Source organism: Vipera berus (assembly GCF_964194415.1).
Source record: "Vipera berus genome assembly, chromosome: 3".
NCBI lineage: Eukaryota > Metazoa > Chordata > Lepidosauria > Squamata > Viperidae > Vipera > Vipera berus.
Window position 1 is genome coordinate 150,545,293 of NC_138204.1, and position 21,451 is coordinate 150,566,743.

Sequence of the window (21,451 nt, forward strand, 5' to 3'; positions counted from 1 at the left end):
TCCATGGTACCTGCAGTTTCTTGAGCTCAGAAGCACAATGTTTGTCTTCATATCATTATAAAACATTTTTTATATTGTATGTTCCTGTATGTTGAGGCTGAGACAGTCTAGACCTTTCGTTTGTAGGATTTAATGTATTTGAATCTATTGAAAGATTAATTAAATTTAGATGCAGCTCTTAATCTGTTCCTGGGCATTTTATGATGTAGTAAATACTTATTTTTGTCTTGTTTCTAGGTTGGGATAAACATTCATATGGTTACCATGGAGATGATGGACACTCATTTTGTTCCTCGGGAACAGGACAGCCCTATGGTCCAACATTTACAACTGGTGATGTCATTGGTTGTTGTGTAAACCTTATCAACAATACCTGCTTCTACACAAAGAATGGGCATAGTTTGGGTATGAAAAAATAATTCTATTTTGTGAAAGTATCAAATACTGTATGATAGCAAATTTGACAAATCTTTCCAAATTTTAGATGTATGTAATTTTGATCAGAGCTTAACTAAAAAATAAGCACACCAAAATGTAATGGTTAAAGTATGTTTGGCTCAAACAGGTCTTAGTTTCTCAAGCAAGGTCCTTATTTGATCTCGGAGGGCTAAGATCTGATTTGGAGAAATGTAATATACACAGTTGTCCATTTTAAAAGAATAAAACATTATTAGTTTGAAATGAAAGCACAGTTTAGTAGCATGCTTGAAACATGCTACTGTTCTGTGGAAATGGCATTCCTGAAACATTACATGAATTCTGAGAGTGTTTCTGATCTTTGTCAATGAAAGTTCAGAAAACCTCATCATTCATTCATTTCATTTCATTCAATTTGTATAGCTACCCAATTCAAACCAGTGACTCGGGGAGCAAATAAAAACAATTAAAATACAATACATAAAAAAATACAAGCAACAGCCAACAGATACTATGATTTGTCAGTATCAGTGCATGGCAATTTGATAATAACTTTGAAATTTATATAGTTTATTTATTTTATGGTAAATATTTATTATTATTATTTTATTAATTTTATTTGTATACCGCCCTTCTCCCGAAGGACTCAGGGCGGTGAACAGGGCAATACATGTTAAAAAGACAAAATACAAAAATTAAAAAAGATTAAACAAAATGCCCACAACTCTTACAATAGGTTAAAACACATTTAAAAGTAATAAAAACCCAACCCCATCCCATCAGGCCAGGCCAGCTTGTTCAAAGAGATACGTCTTTAGATCGTGCCGGAAGGAGCGAAGGTCGGGCGCCATCCAGAGCTCAACCGGAAGACGGTTCCATAAATCCATAAATATAGCCTTTTAATATGATTGCTTTCCAGTTACTCTGGTTATCTCAAGAATTAATGTTTGAGTCAGTTTAATATTTTTCAGTACAGCTTAATTAAACAAACAAGGATGTGGAATTATACATTCAGTGAAAAAACATGGAATGAACACACAGGTTGTTGAGAGTGTGGTGGCGCATCAGCTACCTCTGGTTCTGGATGAAGCGGATTATCTAGACCCGTACCAATCGGGCTTCAGGCCCGGGTACAGCACGGAGACGGCATTGGTCGCTCTGGTGAATGATCTCTGGAGGGCTTGGGACAGGGGATATTCCTCTGTCCTAGTCCTATTAGACCTCTCAGCGGCTTTCGATACCATCGACCATGGTATCCTGCTGCGGCGCCTCAGGGGATTGGGAGTGGGAGGCACGGTCCTTCAGTGGTTCTCCTATCTCCTGGGACGCTCGCAGTCGGTGTTGGCAGGGGGGCAGAGGTTGACCTCGAGGCCTCTCGCTTGTGGAGTCCCTCAGGGGTCGGTCCTCTCGCCTCTCCTGTTCAACATCTACATGAAACCGCTGGGTGAGATCATTCGTGGTTTTGGAGTTGGGTATCATCAGTATGCTGATGATACCCAGCTTTTCATTTCGACCCCAAACCACCCCAGTGATGCCCTCGACGTGATGTCCCGCTGCCTGGAGGCGGTTCGGGTCTGGATGGGGAGGAACAGGCTTCGACTCAACCCTGACAAGACCGAGTGGCTGTGCGTACCAGCATCTCGGGATATTCGGGATATCCCATCTCTCTCTATGGGGGGTGAGTTATTACCCCCCGTAGATAGGGCTCGCAACTTGGGAGTCCTCCTAGATTCACAGCTTTCTCTAGAAGACCATATAGTAGCTGTGACTAGGGGGGCCTTCGCCCAGGTTCGCCTGGTGCGCCAGTTGCGGCCCTATCTAGACCGGGATGCCTTACGTACGGTCACTCACGCCCTCGTGACCTCTCGTCTGGACTACTGCAACGCTCTCTACATGGGGCTACCCTTGAAAACCACTCGGAGGCTCCAGCTGGTACAGAATGCAGCCGCGAGAGTTGTGTTGGGAGTTTCCTGACACTCCCAGGTTACACCTCTGCTCCGCGAGCTGCATTGGCTTCCAGTTGTCTTCCGGGTGAGATTCAAGGTGTTGGTAATGACCTACAAAGCCCTACATGGCATGGGTCCGGAATACCTTGGGGAGCACCTGCGGCCGGTGTCAACTTCCCTCCGCCCAGTACGCTCCCACAGAGAGGGCCTCCTCAGGGTGCCACCGGTCAAAGAATGTCGACTGGTGGCCCCCAGGGGGAGGGCGTTCTCTGTGGGCGCGCCGGATTTATGGAACCATCTTCCGGTCGAGCTCCGGATGGCGCCTGACCTCCGCTCCTTCCGACGCGATCTCAAAACCTACCTTTTCGAACAAGCTGGCCTGGCCTGATGGGATGGGGTTGGGTTTTATTAATCTGTTTTTATCTATTTTTTAATGTGTTTTAACTTATTCATGGGCATTTGTTTAATCGTTTTTAATTTTTGTATCTTGTTTTTTAATATGTATTGCCCTGTTCACCGCCCTGAGTCCTTTGGGAGAAGGGCGGTATACAAATAAAATTAATAATAATAATAATAATATGTGATAGTTGCCCAGTTTTGGTTCCCTTGATTTCATGTATAATTGTATGTAGTAAATATTGTACAATGAATGTATTACAGTTTTAATTTAAATTTTCAGCAAAAGTGAAAAACCAATGGGCATAATTTTATAGGGCAGTTTCTTAATGTAAAATATTGTATTTGATTTGAAAATGCCAGATAAAATACATAGCATTTTAGTAGAACAATTAGACTTTCATATGCATTGTTGATATCTTAGATAATATCTTGCCATTATAACTCAAGAGTTTTGAAATCTAGAGAACAAAGATGAGCTCGATTTGTATTAATAAAGTATAATTATGGTCAAGCAGTATGAATCACTTAAATAGTGAGCAAATTAAACAGAAGCAATAAACAGTTATGTAAAATCTTTGAAATTACTTAAAAACAAAAGAAAAGTCGCTACTCATAATTAAGACACTTTACTCTTTATGGAAAACATTGCAGATTAAAAACTTGACAACTCTGCTGTTGATGGTACAATTGTGTGACCTTATAGCAGGAAAAATTACCTCTCTCATAACACATTTGATTTTTTGTTGAGAAAAAGTGCAAATATTCTTGCATGTATATCACTGTGGGAGAGACAACAAAAAATATACCAATTAGGGTCTCAGTTTCCTTCTGGCTTCTGTTGGTGAATGGGATTTTGTTGTAATATCCATCTAATATTGTTGAAAGTAAAGTATTGAAAGGAGCCAAAGTAAAGGCATTATTAATATGCTGGCAAATAGAGTAGAATAAGTAGCTTGTAGTTATAAAGTTTTTTCAACTAACAAACCCACCACAGGTAATTGGCTGTGGCATTCAGATCTGACTGCTGAGAATGATATCAAAAAGAATTTGAGGAGTTCAGTCTTAATTCTAGAACCAGGGTGGATTTGATTTAAATCAAGTCGATTTAAATCACTAGTAAAAAGGCTTGATTTAAATCAACTCAATTTAAATCATAATTTTTAAAGAGCAACTGTCATCTCTGTCCCACAGCAGATCCTCCTCTGACCTGCTGTTCACTCACCGACAGTCCCATTCACTTTACTGGGATGGCTGGTGATGTGGCAATGACACAAGGGTGAGGGATGTGGCCGGCAACAGGTGAGTGGATGCCCACTAACAGGCGCTGCCATGATGGATCTGAAATGACAGGTGCTCTTTAAATGTAAGGATTCATTCTTGCTGGTAGTTAGAATCTTTAATATTATTTGCAAACAAAACGAAGGTTTCCTATTTAGAATAATAAGCTGTCAGGTTAGTAAGACAGCGATATCATTTTTAGGTTAATAGGTTAATCACACATAGTTGGAAAACTACTCTAATTCTTTTATTTAACTAAAATACTTAGAGGCTGGTACAGATGCATTTCTCTGCAAACAATCATACAGTTTACAATGTATATAGATTTGCAAAACAATGGGATAAAAGAATACTCCTGAACATTGTTTTATGATTTATCTCATGGTTACTGTGAAATTGTGTAAATGCATCAGTGCAGTTCACGTTGTCTCAGCTTGCAAAGCTTGGATTCATTGAATGAGTTTACCAAAAATGTAAATATTGCAGAATATACAGCCTCATGCTACATAAATAAGCTCCATTTAACGCTGAATAAACTAAATTATTAATGTATCTTAAATAGAAAATTATATTTAGATAGATTTTTACTCCAAAAGCATTTTATTAAAATAAATTTGATAAAAATAAAAAAAAATCTGATTTAAATAAAAAAATCCGATTTAAATTTTAAAAAATCCAATTTTGTTGATTTTTTTTTAAAAAAATCATTGATTATTATCCACCCTGTCTAGAACTAGGATCAATAGAGAAAAGAGAAAGAGATTACACAATTCGGCTAAGATTTTTGTTTCCATGTTGATGAAAAGTAGTGGCTTTCTCCTTGCAATCCTGCCATGCATACTATTGTTCAGTGTTTCCCTGATGGTGATCTCATAAACATTAACATTCGCCAATGCAAGAGAGGCCTTTAGTTTGTTAAGTTATTACCCTGCTGTTCTTTGAGACCTCCTGGAGAATTTCCTCCATATATGAACAAACTGCTTTCTCTGGAAATAGTTTAATAATATTTCCAGCCTAGTGAAGCATTAACAACTGATTTTTGGAGGTCCTCAGAAATCTCCTTTGTTTGAGCCATGATACATTTCTACATATCTGTGTTGTGAAGATCAGATTTTGAATACCCAAAACACTGTTCTTTAAATAAGGCAGGACACTCCCCCCCACACACAAAAAAAACTTTTTTATCATCGCATTGATTGAACAACCTGACTTTATTTTCCCCTTCAAATGAGCTGATTATCTTAAAGGCTCATAACAATTATATAGATTTGGATCATTTCTTAATAAAAATGAACAATAATACTTTTGACTCATATGTTTAATTGGATTCATTTTATTCAGTTCTAAGAATTGTGTGGAGCAGTCACATTTTATGTCATATTTATACAGAAATATTAAAAATCTAAAACATTTAAGCACCATTGTATTAGAAAGAGAAGAGAGTTGCCTTTAGGTGTTTGTCCTTCATATCTGACTTGATAACACCAAAATAACTTGCCACATGAGAATTACATTTCTGCAGTAGCAGAAAACTTTAGTAGCTGGAATGCTATTGAATTTGGCAACAAAGCATTTGTTAATCATCATGTAACATTTAAATAATACTGTATTTGTTTAAACCTGGACAAAGTAAGCATTGGAGAAATGTACTAGGTTAGGTTTATGGCAATTACTTTGAAAATTTGAATAATATATGTGGTATAATAAGTTGAATAGTTAAGACCTGGTTATACCAGCAGGTCAGATACCTCAGGAGATGGATGAACTCAAAGGTTGCTCTACTATTATTCATATTCCTCTGTCTATTACTTTTCTTTCTTTAGTTCTGTTTTTTTACAGAACTATTATAGTTTTTAATATTCTGTAATAATTATTTTAATGGTTTTAGGTAACAGTTGTTTTATATCTGTTTTATTGGACTATAGTATGCTGCCCAGAGTAATTTTCTTTACCAAAGTGGTGGTCATTCCAATTTGATAAACAAACAAGCAAGTAAAGAATGGTAATCCTTTGCAGTTAGATACACAATGATGGAAGTATGATTCATATGAGTAAACTGAAATAGTAGCTTTAGCTTTTCTTGAAGCTAAAAATAAAAAATTTACTTGGTAAATTGGTGCTTGATAAATACTTGGACAATCCTGTGCTCTCTGGCCTTCAAATATAATTATATAAATAATGTAAATGTGGTTGCTATTGGATGTCTTGCCTGTATAAATTTATTTTCTAGCAAAAAGAAGTGAATAGCTGTTTATATTTTCTCTCGTCTGGATATATATTTTAAGTACAAGAGCATTAAAGCATGATTTGTGTTGACTGTGACAGCTCAGATTTTAATTAAATATTTCTTGATTACAGGTATTGCTTTTACAGACTTGCCGGTAAGATCATTGTATTAAAAGTATAAAATATCTGTGCCCAAAGAGCATTTTCCTTGCTTACATAACATGCATTTTTCAGTTAGTTCTATTTTTTAAAAAAATTTCTAAGAGCAAAGTGCATTTAAAAAATATCAAAATTACTTAATAAGCATTTGTTTATAATAATGGCAGAAGATTCTGAGGAATTATGATTATCGTTTGGAGTTATGTATGCCTAACCTTTGATGCTTTATCTGGAGGATTTGCAAATGTAGAATTTTAAGTTTAGCAGAGCACATCCATTGCATATAGAAGGTCTCTGATTAGGTTTCTGGCATATTCATACATATAAAAAGAAGCACTGACAACAGGAATGGCTAGATTTTATGCACAGTAATGAGGTAAAAGTACTGCACTAGATTAATACCAGTTCTGGCCTTCCCCAATCTGAATTCCCTCAAGATGGATGGACTTCTATTTCCCAAATTCTCAACACTAATACTGCTATTCATTATGCAACGACCACACTTTTAGACAGTGTTTCCCAACCTTGGTCACTTGAAGATGTGTGGACTTCAACTCCCAGAATTCCCTAGTCAGCTATGCTGAGTGGGGAATTCTGGGAGTTGAAGTCCACACATCTTCAAGTGGCCAAGGTTGGGAAACACTGTTTTAGAGGACAGCCAGGTTGAGAAATGGAGCTATAACATCTACATCGTGTTATGAGAATGTATTGATTTTAAGTTTTTTGTTCTGCTAGATTTTAAAAACATAGTCCACCACATTAACCCCCTCCCTCAGACGCCCCCCCAAAAAGCAAAACGTTATTTAAGAGTGTTTTATCAACATGTTCATTACAAAAATGTTTTTTGTTTTTATAATTTTTTTATTCTTGGAGACACAGGCCTGCTTCAGACTTCTTAAAACCTAGACACTGCTTCTTTCAGTTCATAAGATTATCAAGTCTCTATTGCCTGTCCTGATTGGCAAGAACTCTGCAAGTTTCACTGAGTGAAATTTTTCCTCCTGAGGATTTCTTAAATAGCCTTGAAACTCAAACATTAACTACTTAATTATTTTTTCTGTTGGTGGAGCATGCGAAAATTATTAACTTAATTATGTGGTTTTAATGCTAATTTCAAATTGTTTGTGTTTTGTACGATTAAATTTTATGTTGTAATTATCTCTTGCAGCCAAATCTATACCCCACAGTTGGACTTCAAACACCTGGAGAAGTAGTGGATGCTAATTTTGGACAACATCCATTTGTATTTGACATTGAAGATTATATGCGCGAATGGAGAACCAAAACTCAGGCTCAGATTGACAGATTCCCTATAGGAGATCGGGAAGGAGAATGGCAGACGATGATCCAAAAGTATGATTTGAAGATTATAATGAGTGTCTGTTTAAATTCCTATTCAAATTTGGGGGATTTTAAAACTGGTCTGTTTCAGTCCTACAAATCTTGTTCTGTATTTCTTGTACATTTGTGCAGTGAAATAAGACATGCAAATATAAGTTTTATTCCTGAGATGGTAATTTTATCTGATGTAGTTTATCTCCATGTAAAACCACGCATTTAACTCCTTTGAATAAATGTTAACCTTTTTTTGTATGTGGTAGGGCTGTGCAGCACTTTGGATTTGAAGGGAAAAGGGTACTATGGAGTTTTAAAAATATTTTTCCAGGGATGCTGTGAGCCTGGAAAAAAGACGTTGTTTTAAAGAGTTTTAGACAGATGGTACATCTCACATACACACATGTATGCACACACACATGCATACATACTCCTTGCAAAACACTTTTCCCATCTTCATATCTGAAGCATTGCACAACTCTCCTCTGATTACTTGGTGGTGGCTGCATTGATTTCAGATCCAAACTTAGTGCATCTAATTTAAAAGATCTATTTTATGAGAACATCTTAAATTATTTTTGTGCTTGAAAATGTTAGAATTATTGTATGTGCATTAATTTCAAGTTTAAAAGTGATCTGTAAAATGCAAATGTAGTTGGCAAAATCATTTTAATTTAAGTGCTGCTCTTTTAAGCTTTGCATGCTTCATATTGATATTTTCAATAGAATATGCAGCATGTACCCGAAGAGGATAATTAGCATATTCTTGATTTAGAATTAGTCACTAATTCCAGCTGTACATGTCTTAATTCATACCATACCGTGCAAATTAAGCAGAAAACCCTGTTTGGCAATCTTGTCATTATAGATTCTTCACAATCATGATAGGGTATGTCATGTTATTGTGAATTGTCAGCACTGAAGTGGATTAAGAAGATACTGTTCTAGTAATTTGATGGGAGGATGAGTAGAATTATTTTCTCTTAATTATTTTATGAACAGTATACTCCAGGTTTGATTCTGCTTGATTGAGGATGGAAAATTATGTATATTTTTTCAGTGAAAGATAACACATGCCATTTATCTACTGTTGCTGCTTTTCATTTTAAAGCCATTTGTAATTAATGTTTTTGAGTCACCAGTCATGTGGACACACTTGGATAAATTTGATGGATAGAGAATACAGATAAGCTTTCCTCTTTAATATCCAAAACTACTTTGTCCAGGACAAAGATACTCTTTGCATGCACGTTATTACATGTGTTACGCATCACAATGTTACTGCTTCTACCACATCTCTCACCATACTAAACGATTTCTCCATTGTGTGTAATTCCATTCTGATAGTCTTTGTTATCTTTGGCAGTCTTGAATGTTCTGTTTAAAGTATTAGGTTCCAACCAGTGGTGGGATTCAAATATGTAAGCAATCGGTTTTCTCTGTGCATGCCGCTTCAGGAAGTTCTACTGGTTCTACTGAACTGGTGCAAACCAGCTGAATCCCACCACTGGTTCCAACTGATAATGAACTGAATGTACATATGTATTTAAATATACATACGTATCCAATTTTAAATTGAGAAAAGTTAAATATATATAACTTGTAAATACATATCATTATATTCTTATTTATATCATTATATTTCATAATATATTTTATTTTTAACAGTGTATATTAGAATAAATGTAGCATTTTTATTCAAAGTAAATTTACCAAACCTATTGATAAAAAGTTTGTACTTCAAGGAAAAGAGATACTTGTAAATAAATTGCCTAATGGTAAAGCTGCCTCCATGCTATATTTTGTATTAACTTTCTTTTACAGAATGGTTTCATCTTATTTGGTACATCATGGATACTGTGCAACAGCAGAAGCGTTTGCTAGATCTACTGACCAGACTGTACTAGAAGAATTAGCTTCCATTAAAAATAGACAAAGTAAGCTTGAATGTGCTGTGTTGTTAAGTCTTAAAGAATTTAAATATTCAGATTTAGAAATTTTTCTTCTTAAGTGGCATTTGGATTTCAAATATTATATTTCATTGATCACTGTTTTATATATCTGAATAATCAATAGAAGCATGATATGTTTGTTTTGCCAGAAATTGATTATGCACAAAAGAATTGATTAGCTTGTTCCTAATAAAAATAATGGTTATTTACTTAATTTCATTTTTTCACATTTATATTATGTGTTTATAAAAACAGCTAAATAAACAAACTGATAAAAAACCCAATAATATGTAGATATTTCTTTAGTACACTTCCAGTGAAGTAATGCTTAAATGCTTTCTTATTAGTTAAATATCAATTTGCAGTTTAAAACAGTCTATATACAGTTAAGATACTAATAAAATATAGCTTATAATTGTGCTCAAAGCTACCTTAAATATTTTATATATTTTGACACAGTGTATTAGAACTAAAGCAGATTAAAAATAAACAATTGTCTGAATCCTTTTAGTTTAATTATTAACTTTAGATCCTAGTCCACAGGTTTGCAACCCGCGGCTCTGGAGCCACATGCGGCTCTTTCAGCCATCCCCTGCGGCTCCCAGTCCTCTGCCATGTGAAGTCCAAAAAAAAAAAGTGGGACTAAAAAAGTTCAACCAATCAATTCAAATATGCAGGGTAGGTGCATATCTCGCCTTGGCTCCACTCTTCAGTCAAACCCTGTTCTGTACATGCGCGCATGTACGCGCATGTGCACACATTTTTTGTGGCTCCCAGTTTTTCCTTTTGTGAGGGAACCAGTTCCAAGTGGCTCTTTCACTGTTTCAGGTTGCTGACCCCTGTCCTAGTCATTTGATCAAAGTTATATGTAATTCATCAATTTTAGTCAAACATGATTAGAAAGAGATTTGTGGGACCCAAGGTATGTATATATATCAGTAGTGTCATAACAAAGAAAGAAATACAGACTCTTAACAAGACTGAAGAGGAGAGATCCCAAAGTGTTCAATTGTTGCTTTAACTGGTCCTGAAATGTACATTTTTAGACTTGTGTTTTTGTTTCTGTTAACAGGAATTCAGAAACTCGTGCTAGCAGGAAGAATGGGAGAGGCCATTGAAACAACACAGCAGTTGTATCCAAGTCTATTAGAAAGAAATCCTAATCTTTTATTTGCTTTGAAGTGAGTCTTTGTGTAAAGCAGATGTTTGTAAATAAATAGCTGCCTAGTCTGGGGGAATATATATATATATATGTAATTTTTTTTTGGCTTGCTAACAAAGAATTAAGGGAGACTGATATGATCATTTCAAACTTATTTGTTCTCATCAGTCAGCCATACCCTTCTGAGATTCGAACCTGGGCTGACTGCGTCTTAAGCAGTTGTTTTAACTGCCTGTATATCTCAAAAAAATAAAGGGAACACAAGATAAGACATCCTACTATTAAGTGGAACCTATTTTGGATATGCATGTTATTGTCGCTTAATTCTCTAATGTACAGACTTCTATGAGAGAGGAAGAAGACTTCTTCCTTTATTATTTCATTATTTTAATACATCAGTTTAGACATATCTAATTAGATGCATAATTGGCTATTATTTGTATAAAATAGCGGTAAGCCCCCATTGTACAAATCTTCAGTGCTAATGCTATAAGCTTGGTTTTTCAAAATTATTGTTTAATTTTCACAAATAACTTCTCTTCGTGTTTTCCAGGGTACGTCAGTTTATAGAAATGGTCAATGGTACAGACAGTGAAGTACGATGTCTAGGAGGTCACAGTCCAAAATCTCAAGATAGCTATCCTGTTAGTCCACGATCATTTAGTAGTCCTAGTATGAGCCCCAGCCATGGAATGAATATCCATAGTCTATCAACAGGCAAAGGAAGTAGCACGCACTGTTCTGGTGAGTTTGATGGGAGGAAGAAGAAGACATGCCACTTCCTTATCTTCAGAGTTTAGACTCATTTGCCATTTAGCATAGGGAATAGTTTGTGTTGTGCATCCTGGCCTGGATTGTTGAACAGGAGAAACTGACACTTTTTTTGCCAGTATCTACTTCTTGGGTTACCAGCTGTTTTATAATACTTTGTCCCCGCTGCAGATTGCACTTTTATCAACAATTTCCATAATATGACCTAGTCTAGAGGAGTTCTTTCTTTGTGTGACATCATTTCTTTTCAACAATATTTAATAAAAATTAATTGATATTCTGCAAATTTGAAAAAAATATATATTCAGAAATGGGACAGGAGGAAAAGGAGAAAGAAGACATACTCAACAAACTGCTAGAGCCGCTACCATTGCCGCCTTTGTGAGAATAAAGATCACTCGGAAGCTCTTGTTATGACGTGTGTACCTAGTAGTAAAGAAGGGAAGTTTCCTCTGTACTCTGCCGCCATATTTGCCCACACAGGCTGTTTATGGTACTGCATTCTGGGAGAGAACTATCCTTTGTGCAGCATTGGTTGCTAGGTATTTTGAGGCAAGAACCAGGATTTATTTATTTATTTATTTTAATCCCATTTATATCCCACCCTTTCTCCGAAGACTCAGGGCGGCTTACAATTTAAGCACAAACCAATGTGCTTAGCAATAGCCTTCATTCTATGTATATGCCTGCTTATTAGGGCTTTCGCTCCCCCCCAAGCGGCATTATTACAAAGTCAGCTTATTGCCCCCAAACATCTGGGTCCTCAGTTAATTAGCTTAACTTCTATATTGATGCATAAGATGTATACTTATGTGATTATAGTATAGGTATGTCCATGTTGCTTATATTAGTTAATGTGTGCAAGCTACATGAGTTACATATACTATAATCAAGTAAGAACACATTCTATTAATTCAAATCATTTGATTCCTTCACCTTTTTTTTAGGTTTTGAAAATAGTTGCAGTAATGGAGTGATATCAAACAAAGTTCATCAGTCATATTGTCACAGTAAACATCAGTCTACCAGTTTAAATGTACCAGAACTCAATAATATAAACGTAACAAGATCACAACAGATCAACAACTATTCCAGGTACATAAATGTAATTCTGTCTAGTTCTATTTTTTTCCACTTATTTTTTTGTATTTTGTATGTTGTATTTTTTCCCCCAGCTCTCCCTTTATTGTACTCCATTCCACTATTCCCTTATTCTGACCCACACTCCAGTACTCCTGTATCACTCTGGTGAGAGGGAAGTGGGCTGCCACTGAGAAATGGGTTGGTACTAGCTTGGTATAAATTCTCATGTGTATATCAAGGACAACATATGACAATGTTAATAAGTTAAGTATTATGAAAAGAACTCCAACCCCCATCATGCAATGAGTAGGCTGTCTGCCTGGCAGCTTCCAGATTGCAAAGGAGAGCAGCAAGAAAGCCCGTGGCTTGATTTGATCTCCCTAAAATTTAGAACTAGGCCTATTTTGTATATTTAACAACAACAACAATAGAGTTGGAAGGGACCTTGGAGGTCATCTAGTCCAACCCCCTGCTCAACCAGGAAACCCTATACCATTTCAGACAAATGGCTGTCCAGTCTCTTCTTAAAAACTTCCAGTGTTGGAGCATTCACAATTTCTGGAGGCAGGTTGTTCCACTGATTTAATAGTTCTAACGGTCAGGAAATTTCTCCTTAGTTCTAGGTTGCTTCTCTCTTTGATTAGCTTCCATCCATTGCTTCTTGTCCCACCTTCGGGTGCTTTGGTCATCAAGAATTTATCATTTTTGGGACTTTTTTTAGAATGCATTTAATACCACGTTGAGCTGTATGGGAGTCTGACTTTTCCATATTGACTCTCTTATCTTGGCACAGGGTAAGAAAAGGGCTCTCTTACCCTAGCAAAGGCTCTGTTAGGGTGGTGAAAGAGTCAAGAACTGAAGAATGCTGGAAGCTACAGCTCAGCAAAACCTGGAGGCAGCAGATTCCCCATCCATGGGCTACACTCTGCCTAAAACAGAATTTAATTGTATTGTGGATATATAGTAAATAATGGTGGTATGCTGCCACATCTAGGTTGTAGATTACAATGTGACTATTTATAAATGAGGTCTAATTCTAAAAATTATCCATTACTTTATTCACAGCAATGATGTAGACATGGAAACAGATCACTACTCTAATGGAGTTGCAGAGACATCATCTAATGGTTTCTTAAATGGTAGCTCTAAACATGATCATGAAATGGAAGAATGTGACACAGAAATGGGTCTGCAATTATTATTTTTTACATGTCTACCTTTGCAAAGATTGTTTTTTATTACTGTTATTTGAAAAGATTTCCAAACGATAAAGACATTTAATTTTTGTGTCAGTTTATATATTTAACATTGTCATGAAAATATTTTGTGCAAAGTAGACCTCATACATACAACATGGTGTCCCCCAGATACGTGTTTTGTCCACGTTCATACTGATGAGAATAGGTCTAAAATACCTGGAGGGTACAAACCACCTTTCCCTGAATACATCATAAATATTAAGTATCTCCAATTTTTGAATTAGCATTATTTTTGTTACCTGTGTCAGTTCCATGGCTCAGCAGTGCTACAGAACTTTGATGGGATCAAACTATTACAATGGGGATAAGCTCCATTTGTGTTGTATTTGATTAGGGAAGGGCTCAAAATGGAGACTCAGATGTGCTTAGTAATTTGATGCTACTCAGTATGCTTATTCATGCCATCATTTGATTATTCCGTGTTGAATAGCATGCCTTGGCATCTGCCACATAATTTTCTTGGCAAATGGCTGATGTGAGATAAAAAAAACACACAGACTGAACGATGCTACAGTACACCCTCTACAAGTGTTTTAGCAAATGGACTATTACAGTCCACAGAACAGGATAATGTGCAGGTAGGATTTTAGTGGTTTTGGTGACTGCCTAAATTCTTTGTGTGCTTTTGATATACTATTTGATATACAAAACAGCCTAATCTGTAGAAATTTCAGAAAATAATTCTGTGACTAATCAGTTAAATTTTCAGAGCTCAGTTGGGATATAGTACAAAGCTGTGAGCAGAAACAGACATTTAGATACTCAGACTATATTGTAGAGCAACATTTGCAACCTACAAAAAGGTCATGTGCACTTCTCATACAAGGACTGAATTGAGCCTAATAAACGGCTTAAAATTGTGGTTTTCTTTGTCTGAAGGATTTTCAAAATTGCCCTGATTTTCTTTATTTTATAAAGGGATAGAATTAATATCATAAGCTTTTGTTTGGGTTCAAGGAAGCTATTTTATTCCTTAACCTCTTCCCCTCTCCCCAACCACAAAAATAATTTCAGGTATGTATATTCCAGAAAAGCGGAGGATCTCCAGATTGCCACAGCTTTTGGCTTTGGTCTCAGCTTCGCAGAACTTTTTTTTTTCAAAGTATTGGTTACTTTTGTATTCCTTGGTGATTTCAGAAAAGCAGTAAAAACTTTTTTCCCTGGGCATTTGTGCCCTTGAAATTTTTGCAGTTGGTATATCATGCAAGTTTCCTGTGAAGGTAGTGTAGCATAGTGGTGAAGGTGTTGGACTTGGGAAACACAGACAAACCCCTAGCTGAAGTTCAAACTCTCTGAATGCTTTTAGACCAGTCACCCAGACTAAGTTATATTGTGGGGATACAGTTAGTGGGGAGTTCTCATATAACTCTTTAACTGTCTGAGATGGCTGGCTGGCTAGTGAGAGAGAGAGAGAGAGAGAGAGAGAGAGAGAGAGAGAGAGAGAGAGAGAGAAGAGAGAGAAGTAATCATTGTTATCATAATTTATAGCAATCATATGAACACTTTATAAGCTACATATATAAATACTGTTTTAAATTTTAACATGTCACATACCTGCATTGTTCCATCATTATCTAATTACTACCTTGTTATTCTTAGAGGTGGATTCCAGTCAGTTAAGACGCCAACTCTGTGGTGGTAGCCAAGCAGCTATTGAAAGAATGATTCACTTTGGCAGAGAATTACAAGCTATGAGCGAACAACTAAGAAGGGAGTGTGGCAAAAACTCAGCCAACAAGAAAATGCTCAAAGTAAGTCATGTCACCTTTGTAGAGAAATTGCTAATAATATGGTAGGTTTAGATTTTACTCCATTTACACACTGTAAGGGGAGGTATAATAGAGGGAAATTATTGTTTGCTTGCAGACATTTCATTAACCAACTAGGTAACACATCAATACGAGTTAAGTATGGGGTTTGCTCCCTCCTTATATATAGTAACTTTTCCTTCCAGTTTTGATGGGGATGTGGCTTTCTTCTCAGTAGTTCCTAGATTAGGATACCATATATTGCTTGATTGCTTGACTGGTGTTTATCCCTGTTTGGGTGTTTGGCTGCTAGAGAGGATGTGCTCTGGAATAATAATAATAATAATAATAATAATAATAATAATAATAATAATAATAATAATAATAATAATAATAATAATAATAATAATAATATAATAATAATAATAATAATTTGTAGTAGTAGTAGTTGGAAGGGACCTTGGAGGTCATCTAGTCCAACCCCCTGCTCAGGCAGGAAATCCTATACCATTTCAGACAAATGGCTGTCCAGTCTCTTCTTAAAAACTTCCCACGTTGGAGCATTCACCGCTTCTGGAGGCAGGTTGTTCCACTGATTAATTGTTCTAACTGTCAAGAAGTTTCTCCTTAGTTCTAGGTTGCTTCTCTCCTTGATTAGTTTCCATCCATTGCTTCTTGTCCTGCCTTCAGGTGCTTTGGAGAATAGCTTGACTCCCTCTTCTTTGTGGCAGCCCCTGAGATATTGGAACACTGCTATCATGTCACCCCTCGTCCTTCTCTTCATTAGACTAGACCAGGGGTAGGCAACCTTGGCTCTTTTATGACTCATGGACTTCAACTCCCAGAATTCCTGAGCCAGCTTGGGAGTTGAAGTCCATGAGTCATAAAAGAGCCAAGGTTGCCTACCCCTGGACTAGACATACACAATTCCAGCAACTGTTCCTTATATCAAGCAGAAAACAATAATCAAGGAACTACCAAGGAGAAAACTACCCCTCCACACACACACACACACACACACACACACACACACACACACACACACACGCTAAAACTAGCAAGGCAAGCTATATAAACAGAGAGCAAATCCCACACTTATCATACTGATAATTCTACCTTCTTGGGTAATGAAATGTCTACAATTAAACAACCAAGCTCAGAGAGCACAAAATCACCACAGTTCAACACTGAGCTAAGTTAATTCTCTTCTCTTGGTACTTAAAATGTAGATAGCATGGCTTTTGTGCTGGCTTTTCCTTTTGCACAAGTGACTGGAAGACTGAATTGTATTGAAGGGACTGCGGTTGTCCTATTAGGATCAGTTGCAGCAAATTAAATATTTGCCTTCTTTTTAGGTGGTCCTTTATTCTTTACTAGCACATTCTCAGTCTTCATTGAGGTTTAATACTATAAACTATTATTATTACACAGAAGTGACATCTGTTGAGCATATTAAAGGGAGTGGGTACAAATACTTCAAATGTACATTTTGGGAAATGTTATGATGCATCCAGTGAGGGATTTAAATTTGATCTGAGTAAGGTAGAAAGTAATACTGAAAATAGTCTTAATTTGTTTTAGTAGGAAGAACAACATAAATGTCATGACACAATACGTACATTCATAAGACAGAAGGGCTCATTTAAGTCATGAAGTCTGTTCTCCTGCTTTATGCAATAATCTAAGTTGAAGCTTCCAGAATAAATGGCTATCCAGCCACTAATTTCTAAGATTTGTTTTCTGAACAGGATGCGTTCAGTTTACTTGCATATTCTGATCCGTGGAATAGTCCAGTTGGAAATCAGTTGGATCCTATTCAGAGAGAGCCTGTATGTTCAGTTCTCAACAGTGCAATACTAGGTAAGTCTGTTAGTTTCCCTCATGCAAACTTGTTAAGGTACATCAAACACAGAGCAAACACGATTACTTGATTATGGAAGGAAATTCTGGAATTTCTGACACTTTTTTAGAGGAATGACTATAAAAAAAATAAATGTACCATAAGCCACTAAATGTTAGTACTCCATTGAGACTGCCATTTATTATCAAACTCATGACATATCATCTACAAACAAGCAATTTTATTCAGAGGCTTGTAAGCAGCCAAGATAGGAGAGCCATTTCACTCTCTCCCCTACTCTACCCCACCCTTAACTTCTTTTTCACTCTTCTGGTCATAGGGACATATGAAATATAATGGCATTTCAGCTACTGACTTAGAAACTAAGGATTACTGTATTACACCCAAAATAATTGGTATCATTCCATAAGCAGTCTTGAAATTCAGGTACTGTGTCACCCAGGCTGAGCACCTTTGCATTACTAGTTGAGAGGATACAAATGGGCATACTCTTTCACCAACATCAGAACTTTCTATCAAGAGTTTATTAATATTCTCTAAATATTGGAGGCATTAACATTTTACGATTTGATATGGTCTGCGTAGTGAATTAAACTACTATTTAGTTTGGAATTAACATTCTATTCAGTAATTTTGAAAATAAGTTATTTGAGTTGGGTAGAAATATTAGCGTAAGAATTTTTTGAGAAGTAAAACAAGTTAAAATAGTGCCTTGTTGAATTTTTTCAGAGACACACAATCTACCAAAGCAACCTCCTCTTGCTCTCGCAATGGGACAGGCTTCACAGTGTCTAGGTCTGATGGCCCGATCAGGAATTGGATCCTGTGCATTTGCCACAGTGGAAGATTATCTACACTAGCTATGCATATGAAGATGTCCAAGGTGTATAATGTGGCATATATTCAACATGAAAGTAGGCCAACTCTGCCAATTGGAGTTTGGGTTTTTTTAATTATGTACTAAGGACAGGTCTGTTGCTTTACATTGCTTCCTAGTTTACAGCATGATGCAAATGATTTTCTAAATTACTGTTAGGAGATATTTTCCATCTTTAACCAGAGTTAAATACCATCAGTAACATCAGATTGAAAAACCTTTGAATCGTTACAAACAAACCAAAAAGTTCTGCCTTCCTGGAGGGCAGAGCAAAATAGATAATGTTGTGGATGTGTTAGTACGTGGGTGATGTAAACTTCAAGCAGGATAATTTGCCAACTTTCACCCTCATTACATAGATCAATCAATGTAATTTGCAAACTGCATATGTACCTGACAGTTTGGCTGTATAGTATTGATGGGAAGAAATATTTTTAATGTGTACTGTAAAACTTGAAATACTCAGGAGCTGAGTGAATATGTTTGTTGCTACTTACAATCTCAACCTGTTTCCTAGTGGTTTTTGTTTTAACATGGTCGTTTCAGCTCTGTTTCCTGTTTAACTGCAAACAACTTATGTTGTAGACTCACCTGTTTAACTGTTGTATTATAACAGTATTACATGTCAACACAGTGTGGTTATGGCCTATTTATATAAAACCAAATATTTAGTCAATTTCAGTCTTAATTTAATCTTTGTACACCCTGCATTTTAAAAAGTGCTTAAATGAGTACTCTATTGCAATAAAATGTAGTGATACCATAATTAATCAGCCATTAAATACTTACATATGGTAGGATTGCTACCTTATTTTTCTGCTTGCGTTGTATTTTGGATTCAAGTAGATAAAATTTAATATTTAAATTTAAATATTTAAATACTCTGGTTTCTCTTCAGATCATATAAATCTTTCACCTTTTAAATATTATTGCTATGTCAAGTGACTATCCTGGACCAAAATTATGTTATGACCTAAGGCTGATAAAACAAAATTAACTGCCCTGAATTATTGCAGTTTTTTTGCTTTTTATAAGCATATATAGCTGATATAAAAGTGGTGTAAGTGGTTAGCAGAATGTTTACCTATACCAAGTGTCAACAAGTGAAGGCAATGGATACCCAAAATATGATTCTCATAGGTCCTACCCTATACTTATCCTATGCAGCAGGGGGGGTCTACATATGAGCTAATATTTGTTTCATATTTCACATTAATGGTAGCAACATAGGATGTTATACAAGATGTGACATTATCCTATAATAGGAAAGAATAAAAATGCATGCATTTGCTTCATTATTTTTGTCTGAAGGGAATGAAAATAGTAGGGATAGCAGTTCCTTCAGATATTAATAGATCTTGAAATAATCTACCTGTTCCTCTTAATGCAGTGGCAAGGAAGCGTTCCTGAATTATCAAGTAAAGAACTTATATTGGGCAAAAATGGTCCAACTTCATAAAAAACTGTTGATGCTTTTGTTTGGTAAGCCTTTTGGTCTCATTGTACCACGCTCTTAACCATTTGCTTTTCTGACCTGACAGATTTTTTGGCTCATAGGCAACATTAGCTCCTCCTGACAATTATGGATTATGCCCCACTTGAACACGATTATTTTACCTATATTATGCTCTGTTTTGTAAAGAAGGTATACAATTTGCAGCAATTTGTCAGCATACTAGCTCAAGTCTATTCGTAGAATGAAAAGAATAGTGTAAGTCCTGTATGTCTCCAAGCAAATTTTTAAAAAAAATCTAATGAAAAGTGCAACATTAGTAGCAGAGCAGTACTTTCCCAAGGCTGTGATAGGCAGAATTTGCAAGGTGAAGATTTGGGCAGCTATCATTATCAGTATCACAGCCCATTTTGTTACTCAGCCTAACCCTTAGTTATAGCTATAGATGTAAAGCTAGAGTTTCAGTTTCTGCAAAGTCAATCCGTTGAGTCTCCAAATTTGAAGGGGTGATGCGATCACCTCTGAATACAATAACCACTAGATTTAATACATGTTAGCTTCCTAATTATGTATCTTTGAACTTTGAAAAGTTGGATAGGAAGAGTATTGACGCTTTTGAATTTTGGTTGTTGAAGACTCTTGAGAATACTGTGGACAGCCAAAAAATAAATCACATAAACAGATCAAACCAGAGTTCTCACTTGAGGTGCCAATGACCAGACTCTAGTGATCCTACTTTGGGCATAGGGCAAGGATCTAATATTAGAAAGGTAGATGAAAAAGGATGGATCCAGACACAGTGCAATGAATATACCACTGCTGAGAGATCTGAAGCATCAGGTTTGTTGCTGTTAGTTGCGAAATCGTGTCTGACCCATCGCGACCCCATGGACAATGTTCTTCCAGGCCTTCCTGTCCTCTACCATCTTCTGGAGTCCATTTAAGCTCACGCCTACTGCTTCAGTGATTTCATCCAGCCATTTCATTCTGTCGTCCCCTTCTTCTTTTATCTGTCAGGTTAGGGACAGATAAAATCTATATGGTTGCTAAGAGTCAGCAATGACTTGACATATAATGCCAGCTGTTATCCCAATTCCCTTGGAGGAATAGGGACAACAAAATTTGAGTAAAAAGCCAAATTTATATAATCCAGTGATATCGCAATAATACTGAGATCTTAGTGGACCCACCTTCCATTACCTAATTCTAACCAGTATTCAGATCGATTCGTAGATCTGGGCTACAAGAACCATGGAATTACCACATCAAGAGACAAAGGGCAAAGAAAAAAAGGCTTGCCCAATTATTTAACATCTTAAGAATAGTGGTCTGCTTTAACGTACTGGAAACCTCCTCCTGAATAGCTCAAATTCTACAGTTAGTTCTGATCAGTATAAAATTCATTCAGGTGAAGGACATCAGGTTCCAAGTTTTAAAAACTTTTACTGGAAAAGAACCCATCAGGAAATAAATTTCCTGTCAACCTGATTTTTGCTCTGGCATAGCATTCTATAAATCCTTTGGA

The 21,451-nt window shown here is 36.3% G+C and overlaps 1 protein-coding gene across 2 annotated transcripts in view; it reads left to right on the forward strand.

Moving 5' to 3' along the window:
* Positions 1–19,149, forward strand: part of RANBP9 (RAN binding protein 9) — a 44,329-nt gene extending 25,180 nt beyond the window's left edge. The window contains exons 4-14 of one of the 2 annotated variants that reach the window (XM_081322327.1): positions 238–405; positions 6,399–6,421; positions 7,594–7,778; positions 9,585–9,697; positions 10,785–10,893; positions 11,428–11,618; positions 12,593–12,740; positions 13,794–13,915; positions 15,587–15,738; positions 17,484–17,595; positions 18,326–19,149. In XM_081322327.1, coding sequence (XP_081178453.1) covers positions 238–405; positions 6,399–6,421; positions 7,594–7,778; positions 9,585–9,697; positions 10,785–10,893; positions 11,428–11,618; positions 12,593–12,740; positions 13,794–13,915; positions 15,587–15,738; positions 17,484–17,595; positions 18,326–18,456 — 1,454 coding nt within the window. In that variant the 3' untranslated portion in view covers positions 18,457–19,149. The remainder of the gene's footprint in view (positions 1–237; positions 406–6,398; positions 6,422–7,593; positions 7,779–9,584; positions 9,698–10,784; positions 10,894–11,427; positions 11,619–12,592; positions 12,741–13,793; positions 13,916–15,586; positions 15,739–17,483; positions 17,596–18,325) is intronic. The other variant, XM_081322328.1, reaches the window with a different exon arrangement.
* The last annotated feature ends 2,302 nt before the right edge of the window (positions 19,150–21,451 follow it).